The 22,428-nt window shown below is 39.2% G+C and overlaps 1 protein-coding gene across 1 annotated transcript in view; it reads left to right on the top strand.

Moving 5' to 3' along the window:
- Window positions 1-22,428, top strand: part of col4a6 (collagen, type IV, alpha 6) — a 151,790-nt gene that overhangs the window by 62,124 nt on the left and 67,238 nt on the right. Inside the window, exon 5 of the mRNA XM_088924586.1 lies at window positions 22,262-22,396. Coding sequence (XP_088780712.1) covers window positions 22,262-22,396 — 135 coding nt within the window. The remainder of the gene's footprint in view (window positions 1-22,261; window positions 22,397-22,428) is intronic.

The following is a 22,428-nucleotide window of genomic DNA, read 5'->3' as shown; positions in this document are numbered from 1 at the left end:
TATAGTGATGGGGACATTATACTGTAAACAGGCGCCGTCCTTCGGATGAGACGTAAAACCGAGGTCCTGACTCTCTGTGGTCATTAAAATCCCAGGGCGTTTCTCAAAAAGAGTAGGGGTGTAACCCCGGTGTCCTGGCCAAATTTCCCATTGGCCCTTACCAATCATGGCCTCCTAATAATCCCCATCTATGAATTGGCTTCATTACTCTGCTCTCCTCCCCACTAATAGCTGATGTGTGGTGAGCGTTCTGGTGCACTATGGGTGCTGTCGCATCATCCAGGTGGATGCTGCATATTGGTGGTGGTGGAGGGGAGTCCCCATTACCTGTAAAGAGTGGAGTGTCCAGAAAAGCACTATATAAGTGTAAGCAATTATTATTATTATTATTATTCCTTGGCCTGATTTGTTCATCACAGGCTTTTGTTTTTTTCCCCTCGGATCTGTATATGGTCATTTTCGAAATCCTTGCTTTTTAAATGCGAATATAGTATAATTCCTCCCTCATCTAAGACTGGTGTATCTCGTAATCGTCACAGTCACATTGCCATGCAAATGCTTGCATCTCAGCTGATACACCCAGATACTGTGAGAACAGCTTTGATGTTTATGATGTGTCATAATACATACAGTACCACAGGTCACCAATGAGAGGAGGCCATTCAGCTTATCTAGACCATTTTGTACTTAGAAGCTAATTGGCCCCAGTGTATTAGCTTCAACCACACAGCTCTGCAGCCTTCTCTAGGCTCTTGACAACCTTTCAAATTCTTAAAGTCTTAAGTGTGATCCTTCTACATGTATGTAATTTTGCTACATATCCAAATTTGTTTCAGTGTGATGCATATGGAAATTAACTACAGTGGCTACCCTTTGGAATAATATTGCTTTAACATTAAAGTGGCTTATGTTGACGTCATTGTGGATTTAAAAGAACCAGGAAAACAGTTGCAGTTGGTCACCATTGTACTATCAAAGGGGTGGATAGGCTTTTCTTTTCATTCTGATGTCACAATTCATTTAATTGATTGAATTTGTTACTTGGGTTAACTTACTTTTCAGTTCAGGTATATATCATTATTTACATTATTTATTTCCGTAATACAAATTTAAATACCATTCCTTGGAATTCACGTACTCGGTAAGTTCCCTAAATGTCTAGCAAGACATCAGTTTAGAAAGCAATGTATACGTTTTTGTACTGTAGGTTCTCTGAATTTATGGCATTCCAGACACCGTTCAGATATACTGCTTCAATTGTTTATTTATACGTCAACTTTATCTAACAGCTTTATTGAGTTCACCTCACCTCAAGATTTGATCGGTAATAGGGTTGAGAACTGGAGTGGCCAGATAATGTTTTGGACCAGAACACCTAGGTTTGGGTATAGCACAGACCAGTAGGCATTACAGCCTTCCAGGAACTGAGCTTGTCCGCTTTACGAGGATCTCAGCCTTTTTTAAAAACCCATTAGCTCATTCTTCAGCTTTCTCCATCTTCAGTCTTGTCTTAGTCTTGCTGGTTCAGAATCCATTGTTTCCTTTTATGTCCCTGCTTTCAGCTGGGTTTGCAATCAAGCTTGTTTATTCCTTTTATTATTTCAGTGACCTCGGCCAGTCTACCATGTTGAGGCAGAAAAGATTAATTGTCTTCACCCTTTGTACCTCCTTCCAATAGCTCGGCCTATGTACTCCTCTTTGAATCGTTACAAAGAAACCTGTGTCCATTTTACATTTTGGTGCCAAGAAACTCCAGAAATAGTCTTACTAAGGCACTGCTCTCATTGTAACCTCTCTGGACTACAGTAGGCAACACTTCTTTGTTCCTTATTTGTCCATATAGTTTTGCAAGAAGGTCATTATCTGGTTGCTATAATGTACTTTCAGTATTCTATAATATGAATGATTGCTATAATTCTCAAGTGCCTCTGAGATAAAAATTGTAGCCAGGTTTTATCTAGCTTTAAGAATCTAAATCTCATTCTTCTTTTGTGATATTGCAGTTTAAACATAAACTTTTCATATTTGTAGGAAAAGGAAAAAATATTTTTACACTCGAAGATCCTACTTCTCAATCATTCTTTGAACTCTTGATTCAGATTGCAAGGGCAGAATTGTGCTCCCAGGACGTTTTTCACTACCTATCTTTAAATTTATTTTTTTCTGATGGTGGGGGCCACCTCTGCTGGCTGGTCTCATCAAACAGCAACAGGAGAACCACACGCCGGCCGGCTGTTCATGGTTTCCTACAGACTCAGATCTTAATCTGTAAGAAAACAAGTCGGAGTTTACAAAAGCCAGAACTCATGGCGAGCACACAAAATGAATTTCATGAATCTCCCTGAACCTTTCCCAGGCATATCCTAATCAAAATGTAAACACACGCAGTATTTATTTAGGTTAATGGAGGTTTTCTCAAACACTTGTTCTTCTGGACAAGATGTATCAGATTGTGAGGAAATCCTACCTCCCACTTCGGCAGGATTGTGTTAGAGGTTTGTCAATTTTGGCGTTGTGTAAGGTGCAAAGTGGAACCGCAAAGATATGTCCAAGGCTGTCTTTAGCTTTGGAGATGGATGGCCAGTGTACATCACTGAATTCTGTTCCATTATCCCAGCTGTGGAACTGTTCTGTTACAGCTGGTTCAATGTTTGAAAAGGATACAAAAACCTGTAACCAGAACAGAACCCTATCCAAATACTTTAATTGCAGGCAAGACTAGCAGTTTTATCAACATGTTTTTTTTTAATGTTTGCCTACCCGAGTCTGTGTTTAAATCACTTTCCTAAGATGTCAACAGGTGAACATAAACTATACCCTTTCCGCTCAGATCATATATAAAAATGTACATTTCAGTGTATTGCAAGTAGCTCGCCATTTGGGTTCATCTGAGTTTTAATCTAAGGTTTGTAAACGCCTGCTTAGTTCAGGATATGACTTTGGTCCTGTTGAGTTTAGTTGAGTTGAGTCCGTTCTGTGCAAACAAGGGTTTGGTTCACTTCCTCCAATGTTGTTTTGTATGTCTTCCTTATTAATTGGGGCTCCTCTAGAGGCACTTTGAATAGCAAAGGGCTTAAAGCATGGAAGATCATGAGTACAATGATGAGAAACATCACCTTCTGCTATTCAGTGAAACTCTCCCACTCTACCAAAATTCCTAACTTTGTGAAGGGATTTCTAGTTTTTTAAAAGTACTCTGACCCTTGACCTGGAAGCCATGACCCCATTTACGGCTTGTACGGAGCCACTGTCTTGGGGTCATCTTATCTGATTCATTAACTGAAGGGCACAGAGATGTCTGCAGGGAGGCTGAAGCAGTCACACACAGGCAGCTTGTATGCTGCACATCAACCCTCTTTCTTCACATGGGCTGGGGGTAGCTGTGTGTTGAGTTGTCTGCCTCTGTAATGAACCATAATCTAATATGTGGAGGTTTGGAGAGATCTAAAAGAAAGACCTCCAGCAACGGAGATGAGATGCAAGATATCAAAGCTGGGAGAAGGCCAGAGGGAAACAATCATCTCTGCGGAAACATGATTTTGCTTGACCCAGTGCAGCAAGGAAAGCTAAGTTAATTGGCAGATTCAATTAATTAGAGGAAAAAAATAAGAGGAAGTGAAACATTGTCTGTAAAGATGAAGACCATAAATATTGACAGATATCAGATGAAATCCCGACTAGACTTTATTAAAGTTTGTTTGCCCAGCTCTTTGTTTTTTGTGCCATGATGGTATGATATATGAATGCTGACACGGGGAGGTTGTTTGTGAATGTGGAGATAACAGGAGGTATGGATTGTTCAGCCTGGTTTTCCTCTGGAAGGCTGTCAACAGGAGCACACTCAAAGATACTGCTCAAGGGAAATCATGTCACTTTAAACTGGCAAATTTCTTTTGCTTGGTTTAATATGTCCAGTAGGACAGAGTTCCCTGGGTGACATGTGCACAAAGGCTTTGAAAACAACACAGTATTGTAGAAGCAAAACAACAGACCAGAAAAGATAAGGAGATGCAAGCACACCTGAACACCTTCAAAGGACCTTCTTCATATAGCAGAGCTTGATGCAGAAGGGTCACTTTTTGAAAAGTGTGTACAGTAAGTGCAATGGGAGTGCTGGAATGTATGGTGCTAATTCTGGACTGGCATTTAGACTTCTTTCATTTGTTAGTGTTAAAGCCATCATAACCTCACTTAGTTTTGAGTTTCTTACCCAGATGGATCCAGCCTTGCTGGGAGTAACTATGTTAGCTTTTGGCATGTGCCCGACCCAGCAACAAAGAAACAAAGATGTTTTCCCCCCATTTCCAGGGTTTAAATTGCATAGTTTTACGAGAAACAACATATACATATGTCAGAAACACTAACTAAACATTCCTTGCAATGTATTTATCATCAGATTGAAGTTGCTTTCTGGCACTTTTCTCTAATGGGACAAAAACCCATTAATATTGTTAATAGAGTTGTCAACACAAAAGAGAATTAAGATTACAGTAAGGTAGTAGATGGTAAGATTTCACTCACTTTATCCATCTTTGCTATCTTTAACTGACGTTTCCTGCATCAGCTGTACATAATGTAATTACAGTCTGGAAATCTGGCAAACATATTTTACTGTACCAAGTAACTAGCTCATTAATGGAAAAACATCATTGGAAATAGAGCAGAAGAGACTAACTCCCTGAAAGCAGTCATGTGACATGAAGGCAGTATCATGTGACAGCAGGACCATTTATTCCAGACACAAATGTGACACAGAGTGCAGTTTTAGCACTACTGCAGACCTTTTTAGACAGCCTGCAATGTATGGCCGTCATGCTGTCTGTCTATTTGCTAGTGGCTCTTGCCCCTCAGAAACCTGCCAGCAAGGCCAAGATTTACCATTGGCAGTTGAGTCAAGCTGTATCTTTGGGTTAAACTCTCTTTCACAAGAACAGAAAAAAGATTGCCAATACTAGAAGGTAATGTGTCTACTTTTTGCTTGCTTGGTAGCTTAGTAGCTGACTGAAGCCTGTCACTTCATAAAGAAACCTAGAGTTTGGGCCTTAACCTCCTGGCGGGGAAGTCTGTTCCAGACACTCACAATTCTTTGTGTAAAGAAGCATCTCCTCTTCTCCCCTTAAAATAATTTCTTTGCCCAATTGTTATGTCTTTGTTTTCAATACTGAGTGTGAAATAGTCTCCTATAGTTACTGAATATTGTTATGATACATGGTTATGTAAAGATGTTTATACCCTTCATACCATTTAGGATGAATCAGATTTCCCCAACATGTCCTTTGTTCTAGACTAAAGATATTTAGTTCCCAAGTGTGTCGACAACTCAACCTAAGCAACTGCAGTTGCATTGATAAACCACAGCACTTAGAATACACATACAGTAAGTAGTGAATCAAGAACACGTGCATTTCTATTTGGAAACATCTAAGAATCTCAAATCTGAAAAATATGTTTCTCATATTGGCTATTAAGCGATGTGGAACTTGGTGCTGCCATCTGCTGCCTAAATACCACACTGCTTGCTGAGTGGAGTGCATGTGGCAGAGGGTTTTCTTGGTTTGGTAGCATTAGAAAAAGTGGAGAGCAGGTCACAAACAGTGAACATTTATCAGATTGTTTTATTTCATTGCACATTCAGTTATTTTAAAGCCTGTTAAAGTCTTTAAACTTCTATAATTTGGTGGTCACAGAACTGAATTGTTTGCAGATAATATTTTTAAGATGTCTATGGCCAGTGTCCCATCTCTCATTAGTCCATTGAATCTGCCCTATAACCTACATATCAAGCATACAGCCGAACAGCATATTAGACATAAACTGTTAACATCTATACAGATGTTTATTTATTTAGCATCAATGTTGAGTAAATATTTAGTCTGTTTTTCTAGGCTTGCCCCTGGGAAATGCAAGCTACACAGCAAAGTTGTTAGCCTAGATCTTTTTATGTTTTTGGTGAAATTAGTTCATGGCTTGCAGTTCTGCCGCAAGTATTACCAACTAAAACTATTTGTCATACTGTAGATGTTTGAATTAAAACGATTTGGCTTTTATGTCTGGGAAACAGTGTCCTGCTGCTAATAAGATAAAATGTTATATTCCCAGACACTCTCCACAGCTTGACAGGTAATTTGACTGTATGTTGAAGTAGGTTTGAGTAACGTCTTTTACCGGAGCTATTCTGCACCAATAGTTTTCACAGCTGAAAAGTCTTGAATATGTGTTCAAAAGAGCTTCAGAGAACTTTTATGCTACTGGTGGGTGAGAATACAAGATGGCTTTCAATTTGACTTCACCCCTGAGGCTCTGTTAAGATACTTTTTTCGAAATTGCTTCTTTTTATTTATTGCCACACCAGGTCCAGGTGCAGGGGCTGCTCTTTTATTTTATAATTTGAGGCCCTTACATTTAAGTGTGTGAATTTGAAACTTTATCCTGTTTAAATCCAAAGTTGAGTTTATGCAGTGTTCCAGCCCCTTTCCCACACTGCTGGAACAGTTTTCACCCTTTAACAAATCAGCTGTCTGCACCCGGTGGCAGACTCAAAAGAAACCAGTGAAATCACCTGTTACTTGCTGAGTTTGTGTATGCGGTTTCTTTTCTGTTGGAGCAAGGGGACACTCAAGAGTTCCTTCTCGTAGTTAAGTAAACTCAAACTTTGTTGTAGCCAGCTGTGTTTCTAAATGTTCGTCAGATAACAATTGAAAAGATCGCATTTTGGCCAACTTTTTGCATGTCATGGAAGCTGTATTTTATACTCACACATTGTGGTCAATTTTACTTGCCTTTTATTTTTTATTGGAGGAGCCGTGACTGCTTGTTAATAAGGGGAAGGTCACAGGTCTGGCCGTCAATATGGAAAGCAGTTGTTACATGTTTAATTGGGAGCATTTTTAGAAACAAGGTAACAGGGAAACGAGGCAAAAGGGGAGAGACAGTCTCACGCTCTCTTCCCCAGACTACTGAACACTCCCCTCTGTGGAATGACAAACATATATTACTGCGTCTGAAGGATTATCAAAACATCCAGGAATCGGGAACCTAACCTAAACACAGCTGCAGGAGTCTCTCTGAAAACATCGCTGAAAGCCTATCTGTCTCCTTCAGGGTCTCCTTTCAGCCACACAAATCAAAGCAAGGTGGGACTGGGAATTCAAACCGGATTCTTTAAAAAAAAAAGACCTTGTCAATTCAGAAGAGAGAAGGAAGCCACAAATAGTATATTCCTGCTGAAAATAATGTCTTTAGGTCTTCACCACCTGTAAGTTAGTGTCAGTGCGTGTGTTTTAGAGGATCTTAATTAAGCCATGTAGATCAGAAAGAATCCCCATTTCTGACACAAACTGTTCCTAAAGCACCTGAAAGACTGGTATGGTTAGGAAAACTCACAGATTTTACTCCATATAAATTCAGGAAAACAATGCCCTTGCTTAGATCAGTATTTTGCGTTAAACTGGAATTTTAATTTTGAATAGTTCTGTTTTTCCAATGCTTACTTTCAATCAAATTAAAAAAAATATATGAATAAAAAAGTAAATATACACAGTTTGCAATATTCCATGAAAAATACTGTTTCAGGTGACATATTTCACAGTTGGAGTTTTTTCATTTCATTTCCAGTAGGGGAAGACTTACATGTAGGTTAATTACAACCTTTAGTCTTGATCCATCAACTCTCAATGGTAAGAAGATAATCTCTATTCCTGTTAGTATCAGCTGTGTGGGGTCTCCCTTGCCCATTCTCTTTTCTAGAATCTGTCTTCACACAAGAAGGCTTGTGATTCATATGCAGACCTGGGTCAATAGAGAAGCATCGGCTTTATTTGTTCCATCCTGAAATGCCCAGGAAAAAAACAAAAACTGTCTTGCAGCTGGTGCTCTTAATCCTGCTACCAAGCAAAGAATTCCAGCACACCTGAGCGGCAGTGCATCCTCGAACTTGTTGCAGAGCTATGGAATGCAGGATGCCATGCACTAACCTCAGGCCCAATGAAGATTGTGTTTTTCAGCAGATTGAAACAGTCCAAATAATTATGGTATTTCCAAGTTACCCGGAGTGTTTTACATCAGCAGCTTTTAAGATAAGGTCCTCAGGGACAGCCTGGGTGGCCCTTTAAGAGCCTGTTGAAAAGTCAATGTGAAATCAGCACGGTTGCTCAGTGAGACGTTGCACTCTCAGGAGTGGGTTCTTAGCCTAATATAGGAAGAAAACCTGAAAAGGAACAAGATCATTCACCGTTCTTTCTGTTCATGTTGCGGGTTATTACATTTTGGTGCTGAATAACCTAATTTCCTTATACATGTACAGTACCTATACTGAAAAATACTTTGTAGAATTCAGTAATTTTCCCTTTTGGCACAGATTATATGTATGATATGCAGCAATGAATACATAATAATACTTACATTACAGCCAGCTTTGAAGTACATAATACTTTTCACTGTTTACCAAAATATACTTTTTATCCAAAGATTACAAGATATCAGGGGGTCAGTTCTTTTTCTCTCTGGTTGATGGCCTGGTCTGCATTAACATCTGTAGCCAGTACCTTGTGTCACCACCTCACTGTATCGCTTTCAGACACGAGACACCATTGTGTTTTAATTTTACAGTACCTTTGTCACACGTCTGGACTAGACCCTTTGGCAAATCATCCATGGGATTGTCAGTTTGTTTCAGGTATTGAATAAAAGAGGAAATAGCACAGTGACTCCATTTAATGTTAAAGCTGAGCTTTCTTAAATTCTGAGTTAAAATAACATCTTCCTTTATCGGGGCTGCATTAATTAAATGAGAGGTCGGAGTACTGCAGTTTCCTGAATTTGAACAAGGCTTTATGCTGTACAAGTCAGCCAAACAGTACATTTTTAAGTTTCTTCAAAGTAAGCCGCCACCTGCTAGTCTTCTCATTCTTTTGTTTGATTATTTGATTCCTTTTCCTATTGTATCACATCAGTTCTCAACAGTGTGCGTTTTTAAAGCTTTATGCATCTTTATGTTTTAAAAATGTAAAGTTATAAGTATTTTAAACACTGCAATTTCCAGTCTTCATTTCAAGGCAACAAATTCCTGTACAAGATATACTGAACGTATTAAAAATATTAAAAATGTCAGTTTAAACTTGCAAATATATACATTTAGACAATTAACCTATCACCTCAGAGGTGTTGTACTGCCTACAAAATAAGTAATATGCTACATAAAAATATATAATACAATATAATAAATAATCCAGAGTTTCCAGTCTACCAGAAATTCTAGTCCCTTTTAGAGCTTCTCACTTTATCAGGGTCATCATCACTAAACATTTTCTTTTGCAATGTCAGTGTGATGAAAAGCTTCATCCATTTGCTTAGCTATCAATGTTCATTGTGGCTGTTCTTCAAGCTCATCTTCTTCTGTAGCGTATGCACATTGGAATTCCAGCTGTTCTGAGTTTTTGTCGTTCTTGCGTGTGGGACTCAATTCATGAATTCATAGAGATCCAGCAGGACACTTGTTACTGTTTGGCTTAAGGGAGCTCTGTTGCATCCATATTTTAATATTAAATACACAACTATAATGTTCTGTAAATTATGGTATATAATCCAACCAAAAGGCAACATGTAAATACTAATTAGTAACAGACCCAGCACAGAGCCATGTGGAACACCTTAAACAAGTGAGACAACATCAGATTTCAAACAGTCAGGATTTATGAATTGGTCGTCAAATTGAAGTCAAACTAATGAATGGACGTTTGAGTGATCAACAACAATGATAGTGGAGATTTTCCCAACAACCTTAAGAGTTCAATATTGTGTTCACAAAAATGAAGACTAAAAACTGTAAGGGCAGTTCAAGTAGAATCTCCTTCAGCCAACTTGCAAGATGAATCTTACCCTGTAGGTGGCTATAACAGAGTTACATCTATCATCCGCTGAAGGTTGAGCTTGAATCTGACAGTTTTAGACCTTGGCTATGTTAATCTATATCAGTGCCATAATCTATACCAAATCCAAAGTAATTTGTTTTTAGCTAGAACTAGGCTACAGCTCGACTAGACTTTCTACTTGACTTTGCCAAAATGTTGGTAATTCCAGATGTATCATGTCATTTTTCTGTGTTTCTCCTTCACATCTCCCCTCCAGCATTTGAGATCACTTTTGTATATGGCTGAGACCTTGGTTCTTTCAAGAAACATGTGGATAAGATCCTAGGATCAATTTGGTACTACGTTACCTACCTAATTTGCTAGATAGGCCAAATGGTCTCCTCTTGTCTGTGACTGGTCCAATGTACAGTATGTTCATTAAACCAGGGATGGGCATCTTCAGTCTGCAATGGCCTGAGAGTCTATTGGTTTTCATTCCAACCCTCATTGTAATTGCTTTGGTAAAATCATTATTTGAATTGCAGAGTGAAAGCACCTGGTTATATAGGTCTTAATAAGGTGGTAATGGACATGCCCCTCTAAAGCTTCCAGGACTGTGGCTCTTGTGGACTCCTTGCCCATACCTGAGTCATCTCATTACCAAACAATAAGGGAAACAGCAAATTCTGAATGTGAAGTGAAAGAATAAAGCAGCAAACATTTAGGAGCATTAAAAATTGAAATAGAAGGTGCTTGAGATCACTGATTGCCAGATTTTATGTTGCTCATGCTCATACTGTCAGATCCCACATACTGGTGCCAACATCAAGAAATATGTTCCTCTGTTTATACTTCACAGGAACTTCACATTTTCCATATAATTGACAGTTTTCCAAAATTAGCAGTAATCTTAGGCTTCTGAATTCCATCATGCCCAGTGAAGGCATTGTGTATACGTCACAGCTTGTGAGCTTCAGAGGAAACATTCTTCCAGTGCCCCACATGCAGATACAAGTTAAGACGTCTCACTAACTCTGACACACTGAACTAAATACGCTTCCCTTGTGCTTACAACTGATGAAGGGTTAAAAAATAAAATGTCAAAGAATGACCCTCATGTATAATTGGTCAAAGAATGGCCCTATTGATAATACCTTTTTAAGTCTTTTGTTAAAAATGTCTAGACCATCAAGGCCACCATCATTCCCCCAGATTCTGCTTTTCTCCTATTGAAATGAATGATAACTTAAGACCTGATTTTCCAGTACCTGGGCTTTGACTGCCCCTTAGTGATACATGGACATAAACCCGGAGGACTCCATTGCTCCATGACAGAGCCACTCTGTTTTCTTTTCTAACTCCCTGCTGGAGCCTTGCCAAGGATTCACTCTGCAGTTGGATTTTTCCTTTTATTTCCCCCCCAAAAAAGCTGAGGCAGCCTGGCTTTCGAGACAGTGTTTGGCTTGCCATATGCGCCCCGTCTCCGGGTGGGGCCGGGGGGGAATTAGGTTATCAAGTCCAGATCAGTAACCGTCACAGCCTGCTTGTCTCTGATCTTGGGTGGAATGTTTCCTTGTGCCCTGCCCATCAAAATCAAATGAGCACAGAGTGTGACAGCTAAAACCATCCCCAGACTGCCCGTGCTCGCGAACAATAGGTCCTGCTAAATCCCATGGCCTAATGGGCTGAGCTGGGGAATCTGTCTGTTCAGGAATTCTTGGTTGGTGTTAGCAGGAAATACATTGCATCGTGGGTAATTGTTGCCGTAGGCCCTGCAAAGCTTGGGACTCTTTGTTTCTTAGTGCGGACGGGGATTTGGGACACAAAAACGACTCAGTCTAGTGCAGATTAATCTGGCTGGAAGTTCCCTTTACACTAGCACAAAAAATAAATTCAGGCCTTATTAATCAGGACGACGCTGGCCTTTTTAAAGAGGAGATGCGATAGATGACTAAATCAAACAATTTAAGTGATGACAAGGCCACATTGGACTTAGTTAATGTTCAGGCACTCTGAGGTGAATGTTTGGAGAAACAAACTGAGGCATTGCTGTTAAGTATAGACCATAAATGGGAATGTGTTGGGAACATAGCCTCACAGAATTAAACACACATACTGTATAGCAACTGCAGCACACATGTTTCTGAGACTCAAAAGGTTATTGTAAGAAAAATAAAAATATTAAAAGCAAAATAAAGTATTAAAACTGCGAAATGAAGCAGAAACAGTTTTGTTATTTACGAAAAAAAATCCTTCAAAATACTTTCTGCTAGTTCTTTGCTAAATCAGCTGTTTCATTTGGGTTTTTCATGTTCCAAGAGTAATGGTAGGGAAGAATCTCATCTAATGGACAGCACAGAAAGCAGTATTAGTGCTAGCATCATTTTGCACTTACCAGAATTAGTGTTAAATTTCATTTCATAATTGTCTGTCTTTTTCTTATTCCTTTCTTGCTGTTTTTCTTTGCATTTGCTATCTAAGAAACAAAATCAGATCTCTTATGTCATTCATTTACCAGTAAACAAAAGTTTACATTGGATTTGTCTGAGAAATTAACTTTTTTTAAGAGACTGTATCAAACGCTTTTTGGAAGCTCAGAGACATCATGTCATGTGGTCTAGTGTTACCTGCTGTTCTTGTTGCTTTTTCAATGAATTCTAGCATGTTACAGTAGTTAAACAAGACTCCATCTTTATGTTAGCTGTATTTGAAAGTGCTCTTGTCTTTTTTTAAATTTAGGTTTCACTATTGGCTTCAGAACCTTGCCCTTAACTTTGCCTGATTCTCCAGTACTTCCCTGGCTGTTTTGTCGCAATCTTTATAAATTGGTGCTACATTCACAATTCAAAGTGTGAGCTGAAATATCACAGGTAGTAGGGGTCTATGGATAACATCCCTCATTTAACTGAGCATGAGTGAGAAAATGCAATCACATTCCAGTGAACCTCAGTGTACAGTATATTATGCTTAAATCACTCTGTAATCATAAAGCATTGCATAGTTTGCATTATAACAATATAATACTCCAGAAGCTACTAACTTAAATACTCAGGGTATGACAGCTGACCGCATCACAAGTGTTCTACTTCATGTTAAACAACATTGTCATTATTTACTATTTGATTAAATAAATAGGAATGATTTGTTTGTTGTGGGTGCGGGAAGAGCCAGGAAGAGGAGAGCCAGCTGTCTTTGCTGCCTGTTCAAGCTGGAAACCAAAGCTGATAGTGAAGTATGACTGTGCTTGATGGCGTGGGCTCTAAACAAGGGGATGAGCTGAAGGAATCCCTCTTATCCCTCCCTCGTTGAAATGGAAATGAGGTGCTGTCGCGGTGCTCTTCTGCCTTTGATGAACCTGATCCCTCAATGGGAATTTCACCTGCGACCTTCACCTACATTATACCTCTGACAGGCCACATACATACTGTAGCAAGGGGCCTCTCTTAGAGACAGGACTGTCACGTAAAGAGAAGGCCAAACGACTGAAAGAGCCTGAAGCTCCCACCCACCCCTGCCCTGACTGCGCAGTGCTTCTTCCTGTTTTCCCTAACGTACCCCCTTGCCCCCTGCTCAGCCAGGATTCTGCCTGGGCCCCCCCAGCCCCCCTGGCCAGCAGAATGAAGATGTTGAGTCAGCCTGGGGTCTGTTCTTTTTTGTCCTTGCTCAATGGGCCAGCCAACTTCCTGTCAGTGAAAAGACCTGAAAGCCACTCTCATAGGGCTGAGGCTGTAAGAATAGCAGAAGACAGCCCGAGCTGCCCCCACACCAAATCCCACTTTCCTGCTGAGCCAGTCTCCGACAGACCCTGTTTGCAATCACAGCCTTTAATTTGTCTCGGTGTCTGGTTGGTTTTAAGCACGTTTGACTGTGCAGTATAAATGTACTGAAAATACCCAGCCTAGGTGTGTGGATAGGTGCCAGAGGTAGTGTCTGGCTATAGAAAACAACAGCTTTTATTAAATTCATCTCATGCAGAAAAAATAAAATCATCATTCTGGCATTGACGTCTCTCGCACACTGTTTGGAGAGCAGACCTGCAAAATGCAGGAAGACAAGTAATGTGTGTGTTTTTTATTGTGCGTCTGGTATTTATATTTCATATTTAGAGAAAACAACTTTCACATTTGCGTTTCTGCGTTTGACATTTTTTAACTGCCTTGGCACGACTGTCATTTTAAAAATCAGATACTATGCGTCTTAAAATACTTGTTAATTAATACTTAATTAAAAGCATCTGAGAGAACTCACTGAGTGTATCAATCACAGTCAACAAAAGATTGGCAGCTCTTCAATGCTTTTGAGTCTGATAAGCTGATTTCTAAAAATCCTCACTAGTAACATGTCTTGACATTTATCATCCATATTTCCACAGAATACATAATAAGCAAGAACTTTGTCCCAGCCCATAGTTTGGCTCACAGTCAGTGCTCTAGCCCAAACCATAGTCAGTATTTCAGCCCACAGTTTGACCCATCTCAGTTTCCAGCTTATTTGGCTGCTCTTACGTCACAGACTGTGGAAACCTCATGAATCTGCTTATTGAATGATCGTAGGAAAACAACTTCTGTAACGTGGTGTGATATTTTCTTTCAAATTCCTAATTTATGTAAACAAATTCCTCTGGTTTCCCAGCTTTTATAAACATAAACTTGTTCTCTTGTTCCAACTTCAGATTCACAAAATTCTGTTGTCTTGTGAATATGTGCATCAGATCTCCACAGACTCTGCTTGAATCCAGATCCACTTGAAAGGCCAAAAATGATCATATTTTGGTCTCTGTTTTAAATGATGAACAGTAGACACAATATTTTAACTTATTCCGTCTTAAATTTGTTTAGCACTATTGTTGGACACATTTGTCACTAACCATGTACATGAATGAATATGTACAAGTCAAATATTTTTGGGAAATTGCCTCTTCAAGCTGGACACCTTCTGTTTACGATTTATTTCCTCGTAACCTGCATATAATACCTTGAATGTATTTGCAGTGAATTGAATTTGCCATCTTTTTGTGGCATCTTAGTTGTCTTGCTGCCTTTAAATTCTTGATGAGACCACCTTTGAATAGCAGAATATAATAAAGTGGAAAATCTAACTAGAAACCCTTCAGTTCTTAATGTGTAAAAATACTTGGAGTGAATTTTATAACCCAGAAATTGCCAAGTCTGGACTGTGTCATTCGTAATCCATGATTTGGATTCCACCAAGCAGGTAGAAGCAAGACTTGCCAGCATAGTGTGAGCTTGCACTGTTATTAGTGCAAGGAGAGCCATTTCGCCTAATCAGCCAATACCAGCCATTTCCCAAAGAGGGGATTCAAAATATGACAGCAGATGGCCCAGACAAGTGAAGTGCTTATTCCTGAAGAAAGCTTTCCAGTAGATCTTCTGTGCTGGAGAGCCAATAATTGACTCCTGCAACAATAAATAGCTCCAAAATATATGGTAAAATATTAAAGTAGAATTTATAAGTAAACAGGTCTGGTTGGTTTCAAAGTGATTAGTATTTAACCTCCTTAATGAATATAATTGCTGTGATTATGTGTGACTGTGACTGGGGATGGTATCTGGGGCTACTGGGTCAATACAGTGCCCTGCCTGTGCCTGCTTGCCCATCAACTTTAAAGGTCTACCTGACCAAAAGGCAGTGAAAGGGATTTTTCTCCTGTGGCTGAAAAGTTGTACAAGTTGGTCCCTGATGAAATAAGAGTGTGATGTTTTTAAAAGCACGGGGCACATTGCTAACAGCGTCTGGTCAGTCATGAGGTCATCCCCCAGTGTTTTTATGGCCAAAGGATCTGTGGGATGGATGTGCTTTTCTGTGTGAGAAAAAAGGGGATTTCAATGGGGGATGATGGCCGCGTATCAGCATCCAGCCCCCTTCTGTGTGGCAACTGGGAGCAGTAAAAGGATCTTCTTTGATTCAGAAGATGGGCAGTTAGCTCTTTTATGTTCGATCTTTCAAAGGCGTCCTGTAGTGGCGGCTGGGGCCCTCTTGTTAAGACAGCTGCATGGAACAGCACTATAGCAGGGAGAGCAATATTACACAGAGTGTGGGGCTCTCAGTAGCCACGACAGCATTATAGTATGATGCTGATACTGTATTAAATGTCGATTCAGGTTTGGTTGAATAACTGTTCAGGTCTTGACAAAAAATTGCCAGCCCAACAACTTGCAAAAGCCAAAAGAAGTGACATAAATATCTTTGTAATTTTTAAAATGACATTAACCATATAAAACCCATCAAGCAGTTTTACATAGCGAATTCCGTTGCATTCTGAAGTTTCCACTGGTATGGAAAGATTTTACATTCTTTTCTGAGTGACTTGAAATGAACTGTGTTCAGCTCCATTTTCCCTTTTCTGCATGTGACAGGTGTCAGCGAAAACTCTAAAGCCATTATGGTACAGTATATCTGTAAGTGAAAACCCTGCAATATTTTGAAAAATACTGTATAGCACATCATCTGAGAAGATCAGGATAAAATAACTTGGTAGAAGGTGGAAGTAGGTACTGTAGCTGTGTCAGCATGCGTAGGCTATAAAGGAACAAGAATAAACCTTTACTTGTTCACTAGTACATGTGTTTCAAATTTAAAAAAATCATTGATTTGTTGTTGCTAGCCTTATTTAAAATACAGCCCGGGAAAGAACAGTCCTCACTGACCTGTATCATGAAAGTCCGCTAAAATAAAGCATTCCCCTGGGAAATAATCGTTAGGATGAATCTGACTCCCGTTGCAAGTTTTAATAGGTCAGGTCACAGTGGCCTTGCAGTATAAGCTGATTGGGAGGTTCTCTTGTGAACACATACACATCGAGACGTGTTTTTACAAGCAACTGAAAACAAGGCTTCTCTAAGAACAAAAACGAAAAGCAATGCTAAAAATTTTCTCATCTTGCGTTTTTTTTTCTCACAAATGTTTATAGACCTCTCAAGTATTATGACTTATGGGGGTTGATTTGAAAAACGAATTACCATTTTCAGCTATCCATGTACAGTAGTTCAAAAGAATGGGGAAAGTATTTTTCCTGTGTATCTCCCTTTTTCAGCTATATTTCTCCACTAAAACATTTGAGAAAGATATCAAGTGGGAAGAAAGTGAAATTGCTGTTTCATTCCTTTATCACTGCAGTACTGAGTGCTGCCTTTCCTGTCTGTGAAATCAAAACTCTGATGTGCCTTTCAACACTAGCTTCTGAAAAGATGACCTGGCCTGGAAGGTAGAGAAGCACAATCTTATCTATAAGGCTGAGGTTTAGAAAGTGACACTGAAATATATGTATGCTTTTTCCAAGATTTCCACCTTATTCTTTTGCGTCTCTTCTCTAAAAGTATGCTGGGTGCCTTGAAAAGAAAGGTGTCTCAAGAGGATAGTAGTAGCCCAACCGGAAAAGCAATTTCTTAAACTCACACCAAGTAATCTCTTGCTCGTTTTCCTTTTCTTTCATCTGGCATATCAGTAAAATACACTGTTGCTAGATTTGTACCTGTAAGTGCTGAAGTTTACTTTCGCAGGTGCTTCCCAGAACAGACAATGGTGATGGATTGACAACCTCCACATCTTGACTGGTCTGATCAATAGAGCAGAGGTTCAGTTTCACAGAGGACAGGGGTTCCTTAAAAGCAAAAGTATAAATTCCTGTCTCTATTCTCTCATTAATCAGATTAGGGGCTTTGACTTTGCTGCTTACGGTCCTTAGATCTGTAGCTCTGATTTAACCCCAATAAGAGCCTCTTGTTAGGGATGAATGCTGGATTTTAAAGTGAAGTTTAAATCCCCTCATGATTACTGAAGTATTTTTCATTATCCTTTATTTAACCAGAGAATAAATTCTCATATGCACTGTCAACCAGGAGACTGTTTTATACACCAGGGTATTTATTAAGAGAAAGATACCTGAAATATAAACCAATGACTCTCAATACCAGAGCCCTAAACACTTCTCAACATTGCTGTCCAAAGTTACCTGAAATTTACCTGGCTTTAGAGCAATACTAAAACCTCCATTAACATTGTGCATTTCTTTATAAAGCATTTAACCTAATTGACAAGCAAAGTTTCTACAGTAACTGAATACGAAGCACTTTAAGAAAACTGCCACAACTTAACACATTTCTTTGCCCCATTAACAATGAGTTACTCTCACTGACAGAAAAAAGTAAACTTTATTTTCAACCAAAAAATAAATTCCCTGATATTTCTCTCCACTGTTATTCCGGATCTCTGCCTTTTCTCATTTCTGAAGAAGCATGTCTCTCTTCTTGCCTGTGGATGCATCAGAATTTCATTTAACTTTCCTGTGTGATCTCCCACTGTTTTTACAGAGATGTCGAGCAGCTCGGAAGCTCACATCGTCCTGAAAGGTGACGTGAGAATGTGTTTCTAAGGCTTTCACAGATGTAAAGTGCTTTGCATAAAAGAAAAATATTATTGTTCGCTTTGACAAGCAGCTCGCAAACAGCCCGTGTGAAAGCTTTTGTCAACCCCAGAGAATGTTGCTCTTCAGATTATCTACCCTCACTAAACCAACTCTTCTGGCTGGACAGGGGAGATGTCAGCTGAATTTGTCTATATATCATAAAACCTTGCAAGCTAGTTACCTAAGAACTCTGAAGTAAAATATGAAGATATTAAAAAGCTTTATAGTCTTGATCAAACTAAAATATCCCATCATCACGAAGAAAGAAGGTCCTAAAACTGTTCTAAAACTTTTGGATTCTTCTGGAACATTTCCTCCAACTGAAAATTTCAAGTCACTCAGCTTTGGAGTTAGCAGCACATGCCAATTCAGAAAGTTGAAAGTGTTCTCAGTACTTCACAGTTAGCTGTTAGTGTCATGAAAGAACCCAAGTAACAATTTCTCAGACCAGTTATTAAATCTCTGCAACAAACTAAATTCATTGGCGGTATAGAAACTTTTTACAAATTCCAAATTAAGCACAAAATCGTGAAGTTTGTGAAAATACTGTAAGTCACAAACCACTGGTCTCACCACGGGCGAGAGGCGAGAGTTCATGAGAATTGTGAGCAGGAGGTTCCTGTTCACTAGTCACTGTAATGACTAGACAATCATAATGCGATATAGGAGCAAATTAATTACAGGATGTGCAGCAGAAATTTCACTCCAGAAATGTTCCTACGTGATCTGCATGCAGAATTAACAAGTCAGTAGTATTTGTTGGCATAACATCTCAAAGTTGAAAGCAATATTTCTATTGGATTAAAAGTGTACTGTATTGACAAACCTGCTTGTTTACAATGCCATAGGGCCGTACATGTCACTGGAAGTTTTGTTTCCTCGTTCTGAATTGCAGAATATAGCACTCTGCATACCTAGAAATGTTGTCTATTTTGCGATGTAAATTGGAGGTTTTACAAGTTACCGTGTACATTTTACTCTTATTGCGGATTGAAATGCACACATCAATGCTGATTGTTTTTAACCCCAAAATATAAAAATAACGTTGCAGTTCCCCTTTAAAAGAAGGCAACATCATCACATAATCCACACTCTTATTTATATTTGTATGCAAATATAAAACAGCAGAGAGATAAATCAATTTACAGGAAAACTATTCCTCCATCATTCCACCAGTTTCTCTCAGGATGTGAAAATAATACAGCCGCCCTAACCAAATCTCAGTGCTTCAATTTTGAGTATGTATTTTTTCACACAGCCCCCACAAATGGCCTAAAACCTAAACAAACAGTGGTCATACTGCATTCTAGACATTTGTTAATAACTCTCCACACAATTTATTAACTTGTTATTGATGATGTTATAAATAATGTTAAAAAATATAACATATCCCTAATGCTGGAGTTAGAAGTATGGTTTAGTTTCTTACTCCTCTCAGTCAGGCAGTCCAGCAATTGTTTGTAAGCACTGTTAAGGTGATAAATGGTGAATTAATTCACTATCACGTCTTTAATGACTTTAGGTTGAAAGTTGACCTCAGCTAAAACAGACTGGATTTATGTTGTTGCTACAATTTCACTAGTTACTAAGGTTGTGCGTAACCAATTCAGTCACTTACTGACCAGTACATGGAAATTTTTGTGTTCTTAATAATGTGATATAAAAGTTGTTTGGCAAGACCATCTTATCCAAACGGGATTCAGGGAATGGTGGATATGGTACAGTGATCCAGTATTGTGTTGGTACTGTAGACTTTCCTGCTCAATTCCCTGCTTATTGCTTCCCCCTGGTGGTGAATTTTTATGTGTCCTGGGACAGTCCTTTGCAGATCCCAAGTTGGAAACTGTCCCTACAAACTTCAAAAACATAACATCACAAGAAAGGTGCAGATACCATCTCCTCTTGAATAAATTTAAGAGCTCGGGAGTTTATAAGGCAAGGACAGATTCATGATGTTCTTTAAAGACCTCATTCACATCAGTTAAAACATTACAAGACTCATAAACTTGAAAGGAGAGATGTCTTACAGAGCCTGGATCTAGCCTTGGCTAGCACACCGATTATAAGCTATGACTTCACTCGGGTCAAATTCAGGCTATTTGAATTATATTTAGATTAACAAAAAAGCTGTATATAAATGAACAGGAAGCAGTGAGAAAGACACTATTAATAGGTGTATTCTGTCATGGCTACAATTTTAAAAATAATTATATTATTATCTGTATCTATAATTAGATTTATGTATAGAAAATTAAAGATTCTTATGTTTTAACTACACTGTTTGGAAAGTAGGTTAAGTAGGAAGAGAGATAACCCTGTATTTAAGTGAGTCATCAGTGTCCACTTTCAGACCTGAGAAACCAGTTAAAGATCCGTCACCAAAGTGATGGTCAGTGATGTCAAACCCAGTAAGGCTGTCCATTGAAAACTGGTGGTGTCTGAGATATCATTTGGGATACCTGGGAATTCTCTTGGTCCCAGAGAGAATCCACAAATCATGAGAATTTTAAAAGACATTGACATTTGTAAAGACATGTCAAAAGTAATTTGAAAAAGACAGTTTTCGAATTGAAATTTCAGTGTAAAAAGGGCAAAAGAGGTGTAGGTGTTGAAGAGAGCACAACAGAGACAACTATTCTCTAACAACCAACCGTGCAAACTGGACTGAACAACATCCAGTTCCTTCCCTTATCTTGTGTCCTGATCTCTTTATGGTTTGTGGTGCTTAAGGAAAACCCCAAATATTGTAAATGTCTGTCCAGTCTGTCAGAGGCTGAGGCAAATGGAAATTATAAAGAGCAACAGCTTGTTTTATTAAACTTACACAATTCTAACTTGCCTTAAAAGCCTTATAAATCAGAGAGTGTAACACGGGCCAAAGAGAGAGGGGGGAGTCTGACAGGATGGACACCGACATTAAACACAGAACCGTACCAGAAATTCAGGGTGGCCCAGGGTTAGAAGACAACAACTTCTAACTTTTCAACTTTTGTTGCAAAACTGAATGTAGGGTTCCAGACATTTTGGGGAGGATTTTAAGGCAATCTGATTTCCTTCCCAGTCTCCCCCTCATTCGTGTTATTAGGCAGCCTGGCTGAACTGATAGCACCTCCTGCAGGCTCTACATTACAACTCAATATTACTATTTCAAGTTTCAGTATATACTTTTCTTTTGGAAGTCACAGCTGAATGATGTACACATACACATCCAGGTGGATGCTGCACATTGGTGGTGGTGGAGGGGAGTCCCTATTATCTGTAAAGCGCTTTGAGTGGAGTGTCCAGAAAAAGCGCTATATAAGTGTAAGCAATTATTATTACATATGTACATGAGTGTCTTTCGAGATGTTGCTCAGATCATGTGTACTGAAGCAAAGAAGTTGGCTGTTACTGAGCTTTGACTTCACTCTGTCTTCAGTTCGCATGGGACTGATTTTTATCACTGCAAATGTAGTTTGATCACATCTGCAGATGTCAGCGTAATGACTGAGAAGTAAACAAATGACTCAAGTCATTTGGCAAATAGATTTAGATGTGAATTTGTGTGCATTTGGCAATAGGTAATTTCTTGTAAGCTATAGGAGGAAAACTTACAAAATTTGTTCTTACTGTATATGACTGAACTCATCGGTACAGCAGAATTATTTGTTTTGATACTTTTTATTAGGATTTACTGGTCTATTTGACAGAATTGGGGGTGTGCAACAAGTTACACAGCCATGTTGTTGAAGCTGAAGCAGATCCTCTAGGGTCTTTCAAGACACAGCTGGAAGAAATCCTGTGGTCAAGACAGGAAACACATCTTTACACAAAGGGTAGTGGGAGTGTGGAACAAGCTGCCCTACCTATGTTGTTTAAGCTGATACTCTGGCTACTTTCAAGCTGGATGAGATACTTGGATCAATTAACTACTAACTGATAAACAGGCCAGTTGTGCAGAATGGTCTAGCACTGGCCTCCTTTGTAACATTCTTCTGTTTCTTCACAGGGTCAACCAGGACCCCTAGGGCCATTGGGGCCAAATGGACCCCCAGGATTTCCAGGTAGCCTGGGGCCACAAGGACCAAAGGGTGAGAGGGGCCACCCAGGACCAAGAGGGCCTGCTGGGCTGAAAGGAGACAAGGTGCCTCCCGCAATGCCTCCATCTTGCATCAT

Source organism: Atractosteus spatula, chromosome 9, assembly GCF_055471065.1.
Source record: "Atractosteus spatula isolate fAtrSpa1 chromosome 9, fAtrSpa1.hap1, whole genome shotgun sequence".
NCBI lineage: Eukaryota > Metazoa > Chordata > Actinopteri > Semionotiformes > Lepisosteidae > Atractosteus > Atractosteus spatula.
This window is presented reverse-complemented; position numbering and strand designations above follow the sequence as displayed.